Source organism: Crocodylus siamensis, chromosome 11 (assembly GCF_052110815.1).
Source record: "Crocodylus siamensis isolate JL-2025a chromosome 11, ASM5211081v1, whole genome shotgun sequence".
Classification (NCBI taxonomy): domain Eukaryota; kingdom Metazoa; phylum Chordata; order Crocodylia; family Crocodylidae; genus Crocodylus; species Crocodylus siamensis.
In genome coordinates, this window is record NC_143405.1 from 32233979 (window position 1) to 32252029 (window position 18051).

Here is an 18051-nt window from a genome sequence, read left to right on the forward strand (position 1 = left end):
TACATTGTTGTCACATTGAACTTCAGATATTGAAACTTAAAACTAATACAGCCTGAAGGTATTAAATACATGGGTTACTGTGTCCAGGTCCTCATTTAGGAAAAAAGGACAATGATTTCTTGTAAGATGGAGGTTGAATTCATTGTTTTTGGAAACTGAATCTATCAGGTCATTCAGGTCCCTGAGGCTATGCACTTGAATGGTATGCCTTCCATGACAGGTGACAAAAGCTTCTGCAGCTCTTCAGTACATTTCCACTTTTCAATCAGCTCTTTGGTATTTTTTACCCTGCCAAACAGCTTCACTTTAGTCTTTCCTGGGTTTAGCTTGAGTCATCTTGTCTTTGTTTTCTGGCTTGTTTCTGGTACATCCTGGAGGTATGGTGGTTTTATCAATTAAATGAGATGACTGTTGGCAGCTAGTCCCCTTTATATCTCACCATCTGTCCCAGGTGAGAATGGCAGAGAAATGGGGATAGTTTGGATCCCTGAAGGACCCTGCAGTTTGTAGCCAACAGAGAGAAGGAACAATTACTCACTGCCTCTGAGTTCTGCTGGAGAGGAGTGAAAGGAACACTGACTGTGGTGACTAGTGTTTTCTGCTGTCATGTAGGCATATTAGTAGTGCATCACAATATACTATAATTATAACTACATTACCCTGCCTTAGTGTTAAACTGGAATAAATTTATTTGCATTTCTGTACTGCACTGAAGGACTGCAGTTTCTTTAGCATACAAACTGAGATTGCACATGACTTCTTGACAAACTGTATTCAATCCATCAATGTGTTACTGTTTTGGATGATGATAATATTTTGGGTTTATGAGAGAGCATTTACTTTTAGGCTTTCTGCAGACCTTTTGGAGAAACTTTTGTTTCTTGCATCAACACTCCTACAGTCTTAGGTTATCATGACGTTTCCCATAACCCCTCTGTATATATTGTCTGATGTCCCTATGTGACATTTTAAAGGGATATTAGGATACACATTAGATTAAAGGGAGAAAATTCCAACCCTCCTTGTTGAAAAAGCTAGGAAGCATGCACTCCAGCTGCAAGGTGATTGATTTATTTAGTAAATCATTTCAAAGAAGCCAGAAGCAAATTGTTTGACTGACAATGACTGACAAGTGTTTTGAAGTAATGTATCAATAAAAGTTCTATAAACACTTTTTAGGTCTCTGGTCAAAATACAAAAAATTTACCAACCTGTCCAGTATGCCATAGGCAATAAGACTTGCAGTTCTATTTTGAAAATATGATTTATATTAACTTGAATGTTTTTGGGAATTTTCTTTAATCATTTTTTCATTTTCTTTTGTTCACAGGCTTACCTGGCACTGCTGCTGATCTAGACAAAAGAAAGCTTATTTTTGGGAAAAACTTTATACCTCCAAAGAAGCCAAAAACTTTCTTGCAGCTAGTCTGGGAAGCACTACAGGATGTGACACTTATAATTTTGGAAATTGCAGCCATCATATCTTTGGGTCTCTCATTTTATCAGCCACCTGGAGAAGGGAATGAAGGTAAAAAAAACATTACAGTATTAACCTTGTAAATTTCAGCTGGAGCATTACTTTCATTGGTTAAATTATTTTTTTCCTTTGTTGTTTGTTCTATTTCCTGTGACTTTTTCCTAACACCTGACCCTTATTCTGTGAATACCTAAATTTCCGTTTTTTACATGATTTGTTGCTGTAAGATTGTACTCCAAAACATGTACTGACACATTTAAAGAAAAATACTCCACAACTTTTAAAAAATTATTTTATAATTGTTAGTTTCTGGATTTCCTCATCTTGGATGATCATTCTTAATAACAGAGGGAAGTCTACAATCAGTTTACTTACCTGTTATGTCTTGCTGTCCGCCATATGTTTTCAGCCATTGAAAGTTTACCCTAGCTGAAGACCTGTGTCATAATCATTAACTCATGGATCATCTTTAATGCTAATATTTTGAACCTTATGACTAATAATCCTAGTTCAAAAGGAAAGACAGATGGAAGGTTGTGATGCCCTAGCTTAATTTACAAATCAGTTACTGCAGTATTCTTCTCTGATGCTTGTAGAACATTTTAAATTGTGTTTGTGTCTCTGGAGAATTCTCTAGCTTAATTCACATGCTTAAAATACTAGGACTCCTCAACATTTGCAAGATTACCATTTTTGGCAAATGATCCAGGTTTTTTTTTAGTTCCGTTTTAGACCTATAAAGCTGGATGAAACATGCTGTGTGAAATGATGTGAACAACTTGGCAAATGCATTAAGAAAGCCTTCATCTAAATAAAGCCAAGAAAAGCATTGTACTTGTTACACTGTCCCTTGTATACATTCCTTGAAGGCCCTTCCTTTCTTATTTTCCATTCACAAAGCATGTACACAGCATGTGTAGACAAAACTATTCACAGTACATGCAGCATACATTTTCATAATTCATTGGGGTAATCCTTTGCCGATAGGATTCTTCGGCTATACTCAGGAATCTTTGCTGTGCATTATTAATCTGGTTTCACTGACATCATTAGCAGGCTTGCTACTAAATTGAGCACAATTTTAAATGAAAATGTGTGTCTACATGTTCATTAATGTGCCTTAGATACTGTGCATTTAGTTTAGTACTTCTTTAATTAAATTCTAACTAAATGTGCAGTACCTAAAGCAACTTGGCAGTAGTGCTGGTGGATAGTTATTTAGTGATGCTTACTGTGTATTTGCCTAATAACTAGGGGTGTCACCAATAAAGGTTTTTTTTTTTTTTGGCCGATACCAATCGTCAGTGATTAGCCATAGCGGCTGATACCGATCCAATTGCTGATATGCAGCCTGGCAGCATGAACTGGCTGGTAAGCTGGGGGGGAAGGGGCTTGGGGGATGGAAGGAGAATGGGCAGGTGGAAGATTGAGGCCCCCACAATGAGGGAGGAAATGGGGCTAGTGCAGGGCCAGGGCCAGGCATTACCCAGGTGGGGTAGAGTGGGGCACAGGACAGAGCCATGGGTAACTTGTCCAGTGACCACAGGGGGTGGTGAGGCTAGGGGAAGCTTCGGGCTGCTACATGTACCCCAGGGGAGACATGGGAGGGCATGTGCCTCCCGGATTTCTGTGTGGGGCAAGAGCAGGCTGCCTACTGCAGGCTTAGGGCCAGGGGCTGTGCTGGCCTCTTCCTAGTGATGGGCCTAGGCTGGGGCTGCATTTGGGGTGGGAGGGGGGGTATGGGGTGGCTACAATGAATTATGGGGTGGTTGTAGACCCCACTCTCTGTGTCACCACCTGCCCTGCCCCTGCCCACCCCAAGTGCAGCTCCCGCTAACCCCCGCCCCCCCACACACAGTGGGAAGAGTCCAGCACAGTCCCTGCCCCTAAGTCTGCACAAGGCACCTTGTTTTCACCCCACACACAAGTCTGGGGGGCATATGCCCCCTATGCCTCCCTCAGGGTTCATGCAGTGTTCTGGAACTGCTCCCACTCTCTCCACTTCCCTGTTTTCCCCAGATGAGCCACCCACACCTCTGTCCCATGCCCCAACCCAATGGGAGCACCTGCCTCTGTCCCACCCATGGCCCCATTCCCTCCCTGACCATGGAGGCCTTGATCAGCCCCACCCCCACACCTCTTCCCCCCTGCAGACTTACCAGCTGAACACTTGTCTCCAAGTTACTGGGCTTCATTCCTGGCTGTGTGCATGCATGTGGCTGTATGCATGCACATGGTGTTTATTGGTGACATTATCAGCTATACCGACCAAACAAAGCCAATTGATGGTAATGCCAATTTTCCTTTTATCAGTACTGATCCAATGTAGACAGATATACTGGTGCAGCTATACTAATAACACCGAACAGTAGGCTATTGTGGTTTTTGCCATGACACACTACTGAATAGTGTTATCAGACCAATGTGCTGTAACTATCATGTGTAGACACATACAAAGAGTCATTTCTTTCCTAAATGAAAAATCTTTGTAGATGTTTTTGTAGTCACACATTTTGGAACATGTTTGGAATTGCCTTTTTGAAGGATGGATAACAAACAAGGATTCAGTTGTGCAGTTCTCTTACTCAGACAGTCATTTTTTTTCTTGGGTAAGGATTTGTAGGGCTGGTCTCTTTTTATTTTAATTTTTTCAGGTGGGCAGAAGGTCTTTGAACATAGGCTTCCTTGGCTGACCAGTGAAATCCAGAGCAGCCGAAGGGCAAAGAGGGGGGCATATAAGCAGTTGGAACAGGGAGAAATTACTAAAGAGGAGTATGCCTCCTCAGCTCACAGTTGTAGGGAGGCAGTTAGAAAGGCCAAAGCTACCTTGGAGCTGAGGATGGCATCCCAAGTTAAGGATAACAAAAAATTGTTTTTCAGATATATAGGGAGTAAAAGTCTTCCTAAACAAGGGGCAAGACAAGTTTCACAATGGGATGATAGAGAGACAACAGCAGGGTGCCAGACTACCAAGCATTGACCCTGAGATGTTGCAGAATCACTTGGAAGGACTGGATGCGTTTAAGTCAGCAGGCCCAGATGAGCTCCATCTGAGGGTGCTGAAGGCACTGGCTGATGTCATTGCACAGCCACTAGCAAAAATATTTCAGCACTTGTGGTGCATGGGCCAGGTCCTGGAGGACTGGAAAAGGGCCAATGTGGTCCCTATTTTCCAGAAGGGGAGGAAAGACAAACCAGGCAACTATAGGCCAGTCAGTCTCACCTCCATCCTTGGCAAATTCTTTGAAAAGATTATTAAGTCTCATATATGTGAGAGCCCATCAGGAAAAATTATGCTGAGGGGGAAACTAGCACAGGTTCATAGCAGGTAGATCATGCCTGACTAGTCTCTTTTTATGACCAGATTACAAAACACCTGGATGCAGGAGTAGGGGTAGATGTCATTTACTTAGACTTCAGGAAGGCCTTAGATATGGTATCTCACCCCATACTGGTGAATAAGTTAAGAGGCTGTGACTTGGATGATTACACAGTCTGGTGGGTGGCAAATTGGCTAGAGGGTCATACCCACAGAGTGGTGGTGGATGGGTCACTATCGACCTGGAAGAACATGGGCAGTGGGGTCCCGCAGAGCTCGGTCCGTGGACCGATATTCTTCAATGTGACTTGGACAAGGGAGTGAAGTGTACTCTGTCCAAGTTTGCAGATGATACAGAACTGGGGATACTGGAGGGCAGGGAACAATTGCAGGCAGACCTGGACAGGTTGGACAAATGGGTAGAAAACAATAGAATGCAATTTAACAAGGAGAAATGCAAGGTGCTGCACCTAGGGCAGAAAAATGTCCAGCACACCTACTGTCTAGTAAATGACCTGGTCGGCAGCACAGAAGCAGAAAGGGATCTAGGAGTCCTAGTGGACTCCAAGATGAACGTGAGTCATCAGTGTGATAAAGTCATCAGCAAAGCTAATGGCACTTTATTGTGCATCAGGAGATGCATGACAAACAGAACCAAGGAGGTGATACTTCCCCTCTATCAGGCACTGGTCAGACTGCAGTTGGACTACTGCGTGCAGTTTTGGGTGCCGCACTTCTAGAGGGATGTGGATAACCTGGAGAGGGTCCAGAGAATGGCCACTCATATGGTTAAGGGCTTGCAAGCCAAGCCCTACGAGGCGAGACTAGGGCACCTGGATCTCTTCAGCCTCCACGAGAGAAGGTTGAGAGGCGACCTTGTGGCTGCTTGTAAATTCATCATGGGGGTACAGAAAGGAATAGGTGAGGCTCTACTTACTAAGGCACCCCTAGGGGTTATAAGAAATAATGGCCATAAGCTAGCAGAGAGCAGATTTAGACTGGAGATTAGGAAGAAATTCTTCACAGTTAGAGTGGCCAGAATCTGGAATGGGCTCCCAAGCGAGGTGGTGCTCTCCCCTGCCCTGGGGGTCTTCAAGAGGAGGTTAGATAGGCATCTGGCTGAGGTTATCTGAACCCAGCACTCTTTCCTGCCTATGCAGGGGATCAGACTCAATGATCTATTGAGGTCCCTTCTGACCCTAACTTCTATGAGTCTATGAATACACTTACGTTACTGATTTTTTTGGTTGTGCGCCACTAGGTTATAAATTTTACCTCAATATTGCATTGAAAATAGTCCTTTTCCCATGGGAATCTATCACACATGTGAGCTGGGATAGTATGAAAAAGTCAGCAACACAGCCTGGGAAAATGTGCTCATGCTTTATCATAACACAACATTTCATTTAAATATCCTTTAAACCTTCTTCCTCCCCCAAGGTTTTTAGAAACATTTTAAAAAGAAAATTATACCCATGTTCTGCAGTGGGAAAATGTATCCTGTTAGAAATGCCTTTTACCATGTCCTTCGGGATCCACTCTATGGCTCCCTTTTTTCCCTTGACACTTACAAATATAGGATATTTTTGTATGGGACAAATAATTGTAGTGGGTTACCACCAACTGAAGACCTCAAGCTCCTGTAAACATATACCAAAATTGTTTAGAATACAGGTGTCAAATGTATGGTCTGTGCTCCAGATGTGGCCCATGCAGCTACATGGCCAAATCTGGAGTTGGTCTCTGGACCAGCTCCGTGTGCTTGCATATGGCATACTGGCTCTGGCCTTGTGCACTGAATGTATTGTGTGGGCTGGACCTAGTGCTGTGCACCCAGATTGTGCCCCCTGCTAGCCCCCTGCATTATATTTGGCTGGTCTATCCCACATACCATGTGCAGCATGCACCAGCCCTGGGGCTCACGGCACATGCAGCTGGGCTGTACATGAGCTGGATCTGGCATGGCACACAGCAAAGAGGTCCAGGGTACCTGGACATGAGGCAGCCTGCCAGACTGACCTTTCATGCAGCATATTGACTGTTGACCCTGTGTGCAGCATGTTGGGCAGCAGATAGGGAAAAACCTTGGGTTGCCTGGTTGCCTGCCCTGTTTTCTATGCTCCACAGCTACTCTTGTTTTGAAGCTTGCATGATAACAGGTGTGTTTTTCCAGGTACCCTTCTGACTTGTCTCATGGGCTTTCTGACCAATCTGTGGCCAACTGCGAAGCTAGTCTGGCACCCTGAAAAGTGTGACTGTATCTGTTCATAAAAAATGTCACATTTCTGATTCATTTTGGTGTGGGTGAACCAGCCTTAGTGGAAATAGTTCCCTGGGTGAACTTACCCATCCCCCCCACAGCATCTCCCTCTGATGCCCCCCCAACCCTGCCCCACTCCTGCACATGAGCAATGCTGCTGGATGCAGACGCAGGTGGGCAGGGGCACAGGACTGGGAAGGACTGAAGCAGGCATCACCCTGCCCACACTGCCTATCCCAGCTCCTTCTGAGCCACAGCTTCAGGAACACTAGCGTCTTAGGGATATCATTTCACAAGCTGTGGGCTGATAGTGCCACTCCTGCTTTGCATTGCCCCCTGGCAGGCTGCCAGTTTGGGCTGTGCCTAGGGGGCTGCCATGGTGGGGCAGTGATACATTTTGCCCTCACCTTAGGCCAGCACAGGGATGGGGCTAGGCCCAGGGCTGGGGCTAGGGCTGCCTGTAAGGGGAGCAACATAGGGAAGCCCTGAGTGGAGCAGGGTGCTTACCTGCTTTAGAGGGGGCAGGGCAGGGTAGGGTGGGGTGGGCTGAGACAGGTGCATGGTGCAAAATGGAGCAGAGCCAACAGCTAGGAAGAGAGAGGTTGTGAAGGGGAAGGCACAAAATTAGTGGTGCTCCCTCCACTGACAAGACTGGGAAAGACTCTGGGAGCAGCAGGAATGGGAGGCCATGCAGAAGGTAGCAGTGAAAACCCTGACTGAGGAGGCAGTGAGGCCCTGGAAAGGTTAATAAAAATCTTGGGAGGCTGGAGATAGTGTAAATGTTAAATAGCTTTTATTTAATATTAATAAGTCATATGTCCAAAGAGAAGGCTCAAATCAAAGTCATTAACTCTATATGTGGTACAGGTACTAGATGAGAAACAAATCTGAAAGAGGTCACCAGGAAAGCAAGATCTATTTGGCTAAAGTAATCCTCCTAGAGAACTAAACCTTTAAGAGGCTCTGTCATGAGCTTTTTGGAACTAGTTGTATTGTACAGAAGGTTATATTTTCTAATGATGATCAGTTAGTTTGAAGACAATGAATGAGACAGACTTATCAGATTCAACAGCTCTGAGAGATTGCTGAACAACTCAGCCTTAACATTTAACTTGGCAAGAAGTTATGACATTGCAACATTCCCCAACATCCAAATAGTAAGGAAAAAGATTGAACTGCCAGAGGGCATGTCTCCATGAGACATGCACTGTGCAGCTGCCTAATTAGCTCTGCAGCAGTGCTGGATTTAAGCATAAGCTAAGTAAGCTTCAGCTTAGGGCTTCACATTGTGAAGGGCCTCTAAACCAACCCCCGGGCTGTGAAGGGTCAGTTGCTGGACTGGAAGTGACTGCAGACTGGAAAATTGCAGCCCCGCACAGCTGGGCAGAGAGGCTGTGACTCGTCCTGCAAGGCCCATGGCAGCCACAGTTTAGGTTTGGGTTCACCCCCACACCTGGGGGGTGGAAGTATCTTTACATGTGTCCCGACCAGAAATTCCAATTGATGCGATCCACAATATTTTTGTCACATGTCCCCAGGAGCAGGTGCTGATTGGCCACAGGTAATGGTGTGTGGCCCCAAGAGCCAGAGGGCAGGGGAGATGCAGAGGGAATTTCCCGGAAGATGCGTAGTCAAGCCTGTCTGAGAAGAGGGTGAGAGCAGACCCGCAGATCAGGAAGTAGCCTCAAGGGACACAGAAATGGCCCAGACAAAGGGTGGATTTTTCTTGACTGACGTGAAAAAATATCCATCAGGTTCAAACCAGCTATAGTGAGCCTAGGTGGACCTTTGAACCAGGGATTGGAGCCAGGGGGCTCAGAGCTTCTCTTTTTAGCATTTGAGAGCCTGTACCACAGGCACGGTGAGTGACAGACTGTTCTTTTTTTTTTATTCATTACTCCCAGGCTCATGAAAGACAGCTGGGGATGGAGAATCCCCATTGCATTTGAGTTATAACTAATCAGAGTCTAATCCATGAACCTGGACTCTATAAAGCAATTTAGTCCAAGAGTCCTGGAATCAGGTGGGGACAGACCAACCCACATGAGACTGGCCACCAGATGTAGAGCCTCACAAAGGAGGAGCCAGAGGTGAAGGGAGTGGAAGAAAAGAAGCAAGTAAGGTGATTGAAGAAGGATACTTATTTGGAGGAGACAGACACTGACAAGTTGTGGAGCAAGGAACTAAACTGAGCCAGGGAGGAATTGAGGTCCAGTGACTCCCACTCACCATCAACAGAAAATAACTACTCATCACCTGAGAGAAAAGGGGCAGGGCATAGGGGAGGTGGAGCCCTGCAGAAGACTAGTCCCCTGTCAGATGAGATACCATCCATCCTCCCAAAGACTATCATAATATCAAAACATGCCAGGTGAGAGGGGACGAAGATGAGGCAGAGGTCCCAGTGATCATAGCCTGGCAAAAGGAGGTGAGAGCACCCACACACCCACACTTTGTTTCAAATCAGGTAGAAACTTGATCTCCCACATCTAATCTGACTGGCCTAACCAGCGGCTATTGACTAGTAGGGTGATTCTTCCTCATATGTTTTTTGAACTATCATGAAAACATCTGCTTGATCCTAAAGCAGAATTGGAAAAAAAAAGGTTTGAAATGATTAATGAGACAAATAAACTGTTTCTTTAGGAAACCGAAACCAAATTAAAGGTTATTTCTGACAACTGGGCACTTGGATTCTGATTCATAAAATAGTATAGTCAAATCCACTTTCTTTAAGATTTGGAGAATCTACCCCTAATTAAAAGGGGATACTGCTATTTATATTAGACATGAGCTTACATAGAAAAACTAAACTTATTTTTACCATTAACTATGTAAAAAGTGGTATGTGAGGAAAAAAATTGTGCCAGATCTGTAGAGCATTAATAAAAGTTAGAAAAGATTTGCAGTGTACACAATATTTATGTAGAGTACAGGATTCTTATTTCTTAGACATTTTCATATTTCACTTTGAATTTTATAAAAATGGCAGTATTTGAGGGAATTTTAAAAGCATAAACTGGAATAATTCTCATGATCACCAAGTCTGCTTTTTCACTGTCAGATTTTACAATTTGGCATATTTTTGCCACTGACTTTTTGTTCCTAAAAATGTGATGTTTTAGGGGTTGGCAACATTTTTTGGCTGGAGTGCCAAAATCACCCCAACCTCCACCCATGCTTTGACTTGGTGTGCCAGAGATGGGGGAGCCACAAGGGGCCCATACCTCATTGCTGGCGGTGGCTGCATGCATGCCTCCAAGTGTACAGTGGGGGAGGGGCACAGGTGGCACTGCCTCAACCCCTTCGCCACCATGTGCTGTGAACTGCATATGCACTTCCCACTGCCACACAGCTGGTGCCAGGGCTCCAGAGCCCAGCACAGCTGTTTGCAGCCTTCTGGCTGCCTAACACAGCTGGTCCAGGCCCGGGGCATGTAACTCTGGGTGGGCAGCAGGGGAGGAGTCAGGGTTGCACTGTCCCAGCCCCTTCCCTGCCATGTGCTGCTATCCACACATGCACCCACCGCCACCATGGAGCTGATGCTGGGGCTCTGAAGCCCAGCACAGCTGTTTGCAGCTCCCCAGCTGCCTTCCACAGCCATTCCAGGCTCTGAGCAGCTGCAGCAGGTGACTGGATGCTGGAAACAGCTGTGCTGGTTTCTGCAGCCCCAGCACTGGCTCCATGGTGTAGGCAGCTGCACACATGCCCCTGGGCAGATGGTGGGGAAGGAGCCAGAGTTGTGCTGCCTCAGGCCCCTTCCCAGCCATGCACACAGAGGTGCAAGCACAGCTGCCACAGCCACAGAACTTGTGCTGGGGCTGCAGAGCCCCATGCAGCTCTTTGCAGCTGACCTGGGCTCTGGGCAGCTGCTGGTAGAAGCTAGCTGCCCAGAGTTTGAGTTGACTGTGGCTTCCTGAGGAAAATGTCTTTGCATGCCATGCTCTGGCATTAATTTGCTTTAAAAAGTAGGTACAAAAATATGACTGAAATAAGATAGCTATTTTTTTGTGAGTAACATAACTATGAAGTTGTTTGGCATTTTTTCCTTATTTTTTTTTTGAGAAAACAGAAACACTAAAGAAGAGCTTTGAGACAATAGGTCTAAAACCTAGTATTAAGATTATAAACATATTTACAACTAGAAACTGAATTAGGCCCCTGAAAAAATAAACTAACAATTTCCAGTTCCAAATAGGCATGGGCTTGCTTTATTTTGGATTATCCAATGAAATAAATTATAGGTGCCCCTCTCTGGAAAGTTCTAATAAAAAGTAGACATGCAGGGATGCATGCTTTTTTTTTCCATAGATTTCATAGACATTAGGGCTGGAAGGGACCTTGAAAGATCATCGAGTCCAGCCTCCCGCCCAAAGGGCAGGAAGTCATTTGGGGTCATAGGATCCCAGCAAGATAAGCATCCAATTTACTCTTGAAGGTGTTCAATGTAGGTGCTGGAACCAGCTCCAATGGCAGGCTATTCCAGACCTTGGGGGCTTGGACAGTAAAGAAATTCTTCCTTATGTTCAGCCTGAAATGGTCCTGCAGTACTTTATAACTATTCAACCTCGTCATCTCTTTAGGTGCTCTGGTGAACAAATGTTCCCCCAGAAACTGGTGGTCACCCCTGATAAACTTATAGGTGGCCATCAGATCACCCCTGAGCCTGCGCTTTTCCAGGCTAAAGAGCGTCATAGATTTCAGCCTGTCATCATAAGGTCTGTTTTCCTGACCTCTGATAATGTGCGTGGCTCTTCTCTGGACTCTCTCAAGCTTCTCCACATCCTTTTTGAATTGCGGGGCCCAAAACTGGATGCAGTACTCGAGCTGCAGTCTTACCAAGGCCGAGTACAAGGGGAGAATGCTGTCCTGGGATTTTCTTGAGAAGCATCTACAGATGCAAGCCAGCATTTTGGTCACTTTACTAGCTGCAGCATTGCATTGCAGGCTCATGTTCATCTTGCGGTCAATGTTGACCCCCAAGTCTCTTTCTTCCATAGTAAGAGCCACCGTAGAACTGCCGAGCCTATAAGGATGCTGCAGGTTTTCTTCCCAAGGTGGAGAACCTTGCATTTTTCGGTGTTAAACACTATCAGGTTCTCATCTGCCCATTTGCTGAGCCTGTCCAGGTCAGCCTGGATCATCCTCCTGTCTTCAGGTGTGGATGCTTTGCCCCAGAGTTTGGTGTCATTGGCAGACTTGGCCAGTCCGCTTCTGACTCCAATGTCCACATCATTAATGAATATGTTGAACAATGTGGGTCCAAGGACAGAGCCTTGGGGTGCCCCACTGGTCACAGGGCACCATTACAATTTATTTTCAACAATTACCATTCTCTGAGTCCGACCAAAGAGCCAACTTCCCAGCCAGTGGATTGTGGTGGACCCAAGGTCACAATTGGCCAGTTTCATCAAGAGGTGATTGTGGGATACCAGATTGAAGGCGCTACAGGGATTTGGGAGTGGGGCTAAAGGGTCTGGGGGCACAGGTGGTGTCCTCTTTGATGCTCCCAGTCTTGGGTTATGGGCTGAGGAGGGAGAGGAGGATCCAGGTAGAGAACCAAAGACTGTGCCTCTGGTGTCATCGGGAAGGCTTTGGCTTTCATGACCACAGCCTGCTCTTTGTTAAGAGAGGCAGCAAGCTGCTGGGAAGAGATGGCCTCCACCTCTCTCCCCTGGTGAGGAGGCTCTTCTCAGCCAGACTGGCTGACCTGCTCCTCCAGACTTTAAACTGAGCCCACCGGGGACGGGCGGACTACCACCACTGATGGCCTGCTGAGCAACCCTTGAAAAAACCAGCAGGCCAAGACATTTAAGGGAGCCCACCACTTCCCCAGCCCTGGTACAATCTGTGGGCAAGGCAAGAGCGCCCAAGGGGACACTTGCCTGATTGTACACGAATGTCAGGAGCTTGGGGAATAAGCAGGAGGAACTCGTCCTCCTGCTTAACACAAATAATTACGACGTCTTAGGGATAATGGAGATCTGGTGGGACTCCACCCATGACTGGACCACCGGTATAGATGGCTATACCTTTTACAGGAGAGATCGAGTAGAGAAAAGGGGCAGGGGTGTAGGTCTCTATGTGAAGGAAAGCTACTTGTCCCTGCAAACTGAAGTTGCAACCAGGGTGGACAGCTAGAGACCCTCTGGGTTAAAATCCGTGGGGAACATGGCACAGAGGACACAACAGTGGGAGCCTACTACAGACCTCCCACCCAAAGTCAAGAGCTTGACCAGGAGTTTGCCCAGGAACTGGCTGAGGCCGCATGCTCCAGGACCATGGTAGTTATGGGTGACTTCAGTTACCCGGACGTTTCGTGGGAGGATCGCTCATCAAAATCTGAGTGGTCACAAAGCTTCCTATCATGCATCAATGACCTCTACCTAACTCAAGAGGTCTACAGGCCAATGAGAGGTAAAGTGCTGCTCGACCTGGTACTGGCTACTGGGGATGACCTAATCAGCGACCTAGTGATCAATGGGAAGCTGGGTGATGGTGACCACGAGCTGATCAGCTTCATCATCTGCCGTAAAGCTGGCAAGTCAGTTAGCAACACTGAAGTCCTTGACTTCAGGAAAGCCGACTTTGACAAGCTCAGGAGGCTTAACAGTGAGGCCCTAAGGGACCACGACCCCAGGGGGAGGGAAGTCCAGGAAGAGTGGTTGCTCCTCAAGGGAGCAATCCTCAGTGAACAAGCTAATTCTATTCCGTCTGGGAGGAAAGGCTGCAAGAGGGCACAGCAGCCCCCCTGGCTCTCCAGGGATCTAGCAGACCTCTTGAAGCTAAAAAGAAAGGCCTACAAAGCATGGAGGATGGCATTCACCTCCAAGGAGGAATATTCTTCACTGGTCTGGTCCTGCAGGGAGCAAACCAGGAAAGCCAAGGCTGCAACTGAACTCCAACTAGCTTCAAGGATCAAGGACAATAAAAAGCCCTTTTTCAGATATGTGGGGAGCTGGAGGAAAAGCAAAGGCAACATTGGACTCCTGCTGAACCAGATGAGAGAACTGACAACTGATGCCCAGGAAAAAGCCAACCTATTAAATAGGTACTTTGCGTCAGTCTTTCACCAGTCCCATGGGATGCTCATGCCCGCTACGGGACAGGGAGGTCCGGGTGAGGGAGATCCCCTGCCCTCCATCAATGCTGACCTCATGAAGGAACACCTAGAGAGGCTGGATACCTTCAAGTCAGCTGGCCCTGACAATCTACACCCCAGGGTACTCAAGGAGCTGGTAAGCATCATAGCCCAGCCCCTGGCACAGATCTCTGAGAACTCCTGGCGCTCTGGTGAAGTGCCCAAAGACTGTAAGAAGGCCAATGTGGTGCCTATCTTTAAGAAAGGGAGGAAAGTGGATCTGGCAAACTATAGGCCCATTAGCCTGACCTCTATCCTGGGGAAGATCTTAGAAAAGTTTATTAAAGTGGCCATCCTTAATAAACCTCCATTTAAGTGAAAGTGGAAATAATGTGATAAAAATAGAATATGCTAGAGATTGTAAGAGTAAATTATGCCAATCTTTAGATACAAAATGCAATTTGTATCCCAATAAAAGACTGGAAAAACAATATAAATAAATTTATCCTATTAATAAGTGCTTCTTTTTACCCACTATTTTTTTTTTTTTACCAGAAATCCATGGTTCATCCTATTTCATTATAAACATACAAGGATTCTTGCATTTTTAAAATATATGAAATTGTACAAATTGAAATTGATTGGGGGAGCAGGGAGGGTCTGTGGTTTTGCAGGGCCCTCAGGAGGGTTTGGTGGGATTGGGGGTCAAGGGGGGCTCATGGGGTCCATTGGGCGGTTTGGGGGGAACAAGGACTATTTTTCACCCCCCTCTCCTGGCAAACCTATACCCCCATCCTTCCAACCCCTCCCCTGACTACTGTTGCTTCCTTGGCTCCTGCCATCAGCCAACACTTGTAAAACCAGAACCCAAAGAAGTTTATGGGATGGATGGTTTGCAGGGGCTGGCTGTTCCATGGGAATGGGGCAAGGGACTAGAGGGCTAAAAATAGCCTGGTACCAGTGGGTAGGAAAGCACAGCTCTGAGACTGCAGCCAGTGACTTGGATTTCCCAGCTCTGGGGCTTCACAGGTAATTGTAGTGAAATTCAATGCACCAGTCTAACCTAGATCAATTAAGTTTGAGTGTAGACCTGGATTGATGTACACTCAAACTTAATTGATCTAGGTTAGATGGCATCCAGATGTTATCAGTTACACCAGCCCCACAGTAGACTCCAGAATCCTCCTGGCAGGACCCTCTTTTGATCTCTCCACTCAGGAGGCCTACACCACGGGGAAAGTGGCCCAGATCAGGGCCCCTGTAATACCACCCAATCTAACTTAGTACACCCAGGTACACTTAGACCTTACACTTAGATCCAGTCTCAGTGATCAGAAACCGATCTTAACCCATAACAGTACAGAAGTACAGAAGTTCTGTGCACAGAGACCAGTCTAAAAATGTTGGAATGCAGCCCACCCACCTGTTTCGGTGCTAGCCACCCGCCTTCTCATGCACCACGCCTAATAAACAACAATTTATTAATTGTTAATTAAGCGGGAGGCTGCCCGTTTCTTGCCACGATGCCAGGGGGCACTTTCTGTACCTCCCCTACACCACAGCCCATGCCTCACAGATGGCATCCAGATGTTATCAGTCACACCAGCCCCACAATAGGCTCCAGAATCCTCCTGGCAAGACCCTCCTTTGATCTCTCCACTCAGGTGGCCTACACCACCTTCATTCGGGCTGCTGAGCTGCTTGTAGCTGGCTTCCCACTCGGGACCTTTGGCCACACAGGCCCTGGCGTCACTATCAAGACCAGGCAGGGTCCCAGGCCCACAACTCTGGGTGCCCATCACGGTGGGCACCTGGCCCTTTTGACCTTCTAGGTTCTGGCCCCAGTATGGACCAGTCGAGGGACACTCTACCTCTGGCCTCACTAGCCCCACACTCTCTCTGGGTTCCCCCCCTTGGATGTGGGGAGATGGGGTGACTCACAACATTACTAATGCTCCAGGGTCTCACTGGGGACTCTTACTCCCCCCCTGGAGCAGCAGGTCATGGTGCTACCCTGAGATCTTAAATAATGCCCCCTCTACTTAAGGCTCCACAATGCTCCCTCTGCTCGGGGTCTCAGGATTTCCCTCCTCAGATGGGCTCAGGTGGCTGTAGTCATGCCTGGCGCCCTCTACCTCTGATGTCCTGACACACCCAAAGGTGGAAGCTGGGATTAAGATGCCCCAACCCGGTTTTTGCCGGGGTGGTAACTGGCCTGGCATTTCCTGGGGGCTCCCGCACCACTGACAGCCCCACCAGGCCACCCACTTCTGGCAGGGTGCAGTTTTAGATCATACCCAGAACCAGGAGCCTCCTATCCATCCCCAGCAGCTCCTCTCCTTACCGCCAGTTGATACCTGCAACTAGGCGATGTTGTTGCCTGCCTTTCAGCAGCAAAATGCCCTTTTCATATGGGCAGCCTTGAATCCAAAATGGCTGCCCTAATCAGGCACCTGACAGCTGCTGGCTTCAGCCCCTTAAAGCAGCAGGCACAAACACTACCCTGCCACAGGTGGCCATTTTAAAATGATCTAACCTCTTCTTAACCCCCCTGAACATCTGCACTTAGCCAAAATGTCTAATTTTTACTAAGGCAGACAAGGTTCTTTGGATGAATCTGATATCTTTTATTAGACCAATTTAAATAGTTGGAAAACAATTTTTAAACAAGCTTTTGGGTTAAAAAACCCTTCGTTAGACTAAGGAAATTTCAACAGTTGGTATGTGTTCTTCCTGGATGGAATAAAAAGTAAAGAAGCCAGAGACTGGGCTGATAGGCTGATACAAGATGTGCAGTCAATGAAGATGTAGATTGAGGAGTCAATGGGTGAGAGACAGTCTGGGTGGTGGGGAGAGAATGGGGATGAATAGTGGAGAAGTACCTGGGGAGTCAGATGTCAGGAAGGTTATGTGTCATAAATCCAATGTCTATATTTAATCCATGATTTTTAGTATCCAGGAGGTTGATGAAATGGAATTCATAGGCTCGTCTCTGGGAAGTTTTTCACCCATTTCAGTTGGTCTAATAAAAGATATCAGATTCACCCAAAGAATCTTGTCTGCCTATGTCCTTAGACCAACACGGCTACAACCTACACCCCTGTAATTTTTGCAAAAAGCATTTTTCTTCTATTAAAATGTTATAGCAAAGGGTGCGGCTTAAAAATAAAATATGGAATATTGCTGGTGAAAAGCTGATATTATTAGCTGAGTTACATGAATCTTTTCTATTCTTCCCTCACAGATTTTCCTTTTTAAATTAGTATAATAAATAGGTGAGAATGCAAAGACATGGGGAAATGGTAAAAGAGAAGACACTAAAAATGCTAATGGAGACTGAAAATGCTTGCTCATGAAGGAAAAAATTGAAAAAAATTCAAATCAGACATAGGAGACAAAAGTTGTTTATACACAAAGAATATCTATATGTATCTGATAGGAAACTTACAGGAGTTTTCATGAATTTTAATGGTCCTCTATTGATATGTTAACAGAATTCTCATTTGTCCCATGCTATCTGAAGCAAATACCAGATTGCTATTGAGCATAAAGGTTTTTAAATGTGCTAAAAAGTGTTAAGTTTCCTCTGGTATTTCAACATTTGCCAGATTGGATGTCATTTTAGTATCTTGAAATAGCCTGCTAGGTTCCTTTCTTTTATTGCCATTGCTGGATATAGATCTTTTTCACATTTTAAAAGCATTGAATAGTGCTGATTGGGAATTTTTCAGCAAAATATTTCCTCATTGAAAAATGCTGATTTCTTGAAACTGAAACTATTGGTTTTGGTTAATGTCAAAATGGAATGTTTAACCAATTTTGATCTGGGGCTACCTGCAGGCTGGATGACCTGTAAGTAGTAGTGGTGGCATTGGTGATGTAGGGGGTGCATATGCATGCACGTGCACCCCCTG

The 18051-nt window shown here is 46.1% G+C and overlaps 1 protein-coding gene across 6 annotated transcripts in view; it reads left to right on the forward strand.

Annotated features, from left to right (window-relative positions):
• ATP2B2 (ATPase plasma membrane Ca2+ transporting 2) overlaps positions 1-18051 on the forward strand; it is a 1084469-nt gene that overhangs the window by 732767 nt on the left and 333651 nt on the right. For all 6 annotated transcript variants that reach the window (XM_090021539.1, XM_090021533.1, XM_090021535.1 and 3 more), the window contains exon 5: positions 1331-1528. In XM_090021539.1, the coding sequence (XP_089877665.1) occupies positions 1331-1528 (198 nt within the window). The remainder of the gene's footprint in view (positions 1-1330; positions 1529-18051) is intronic.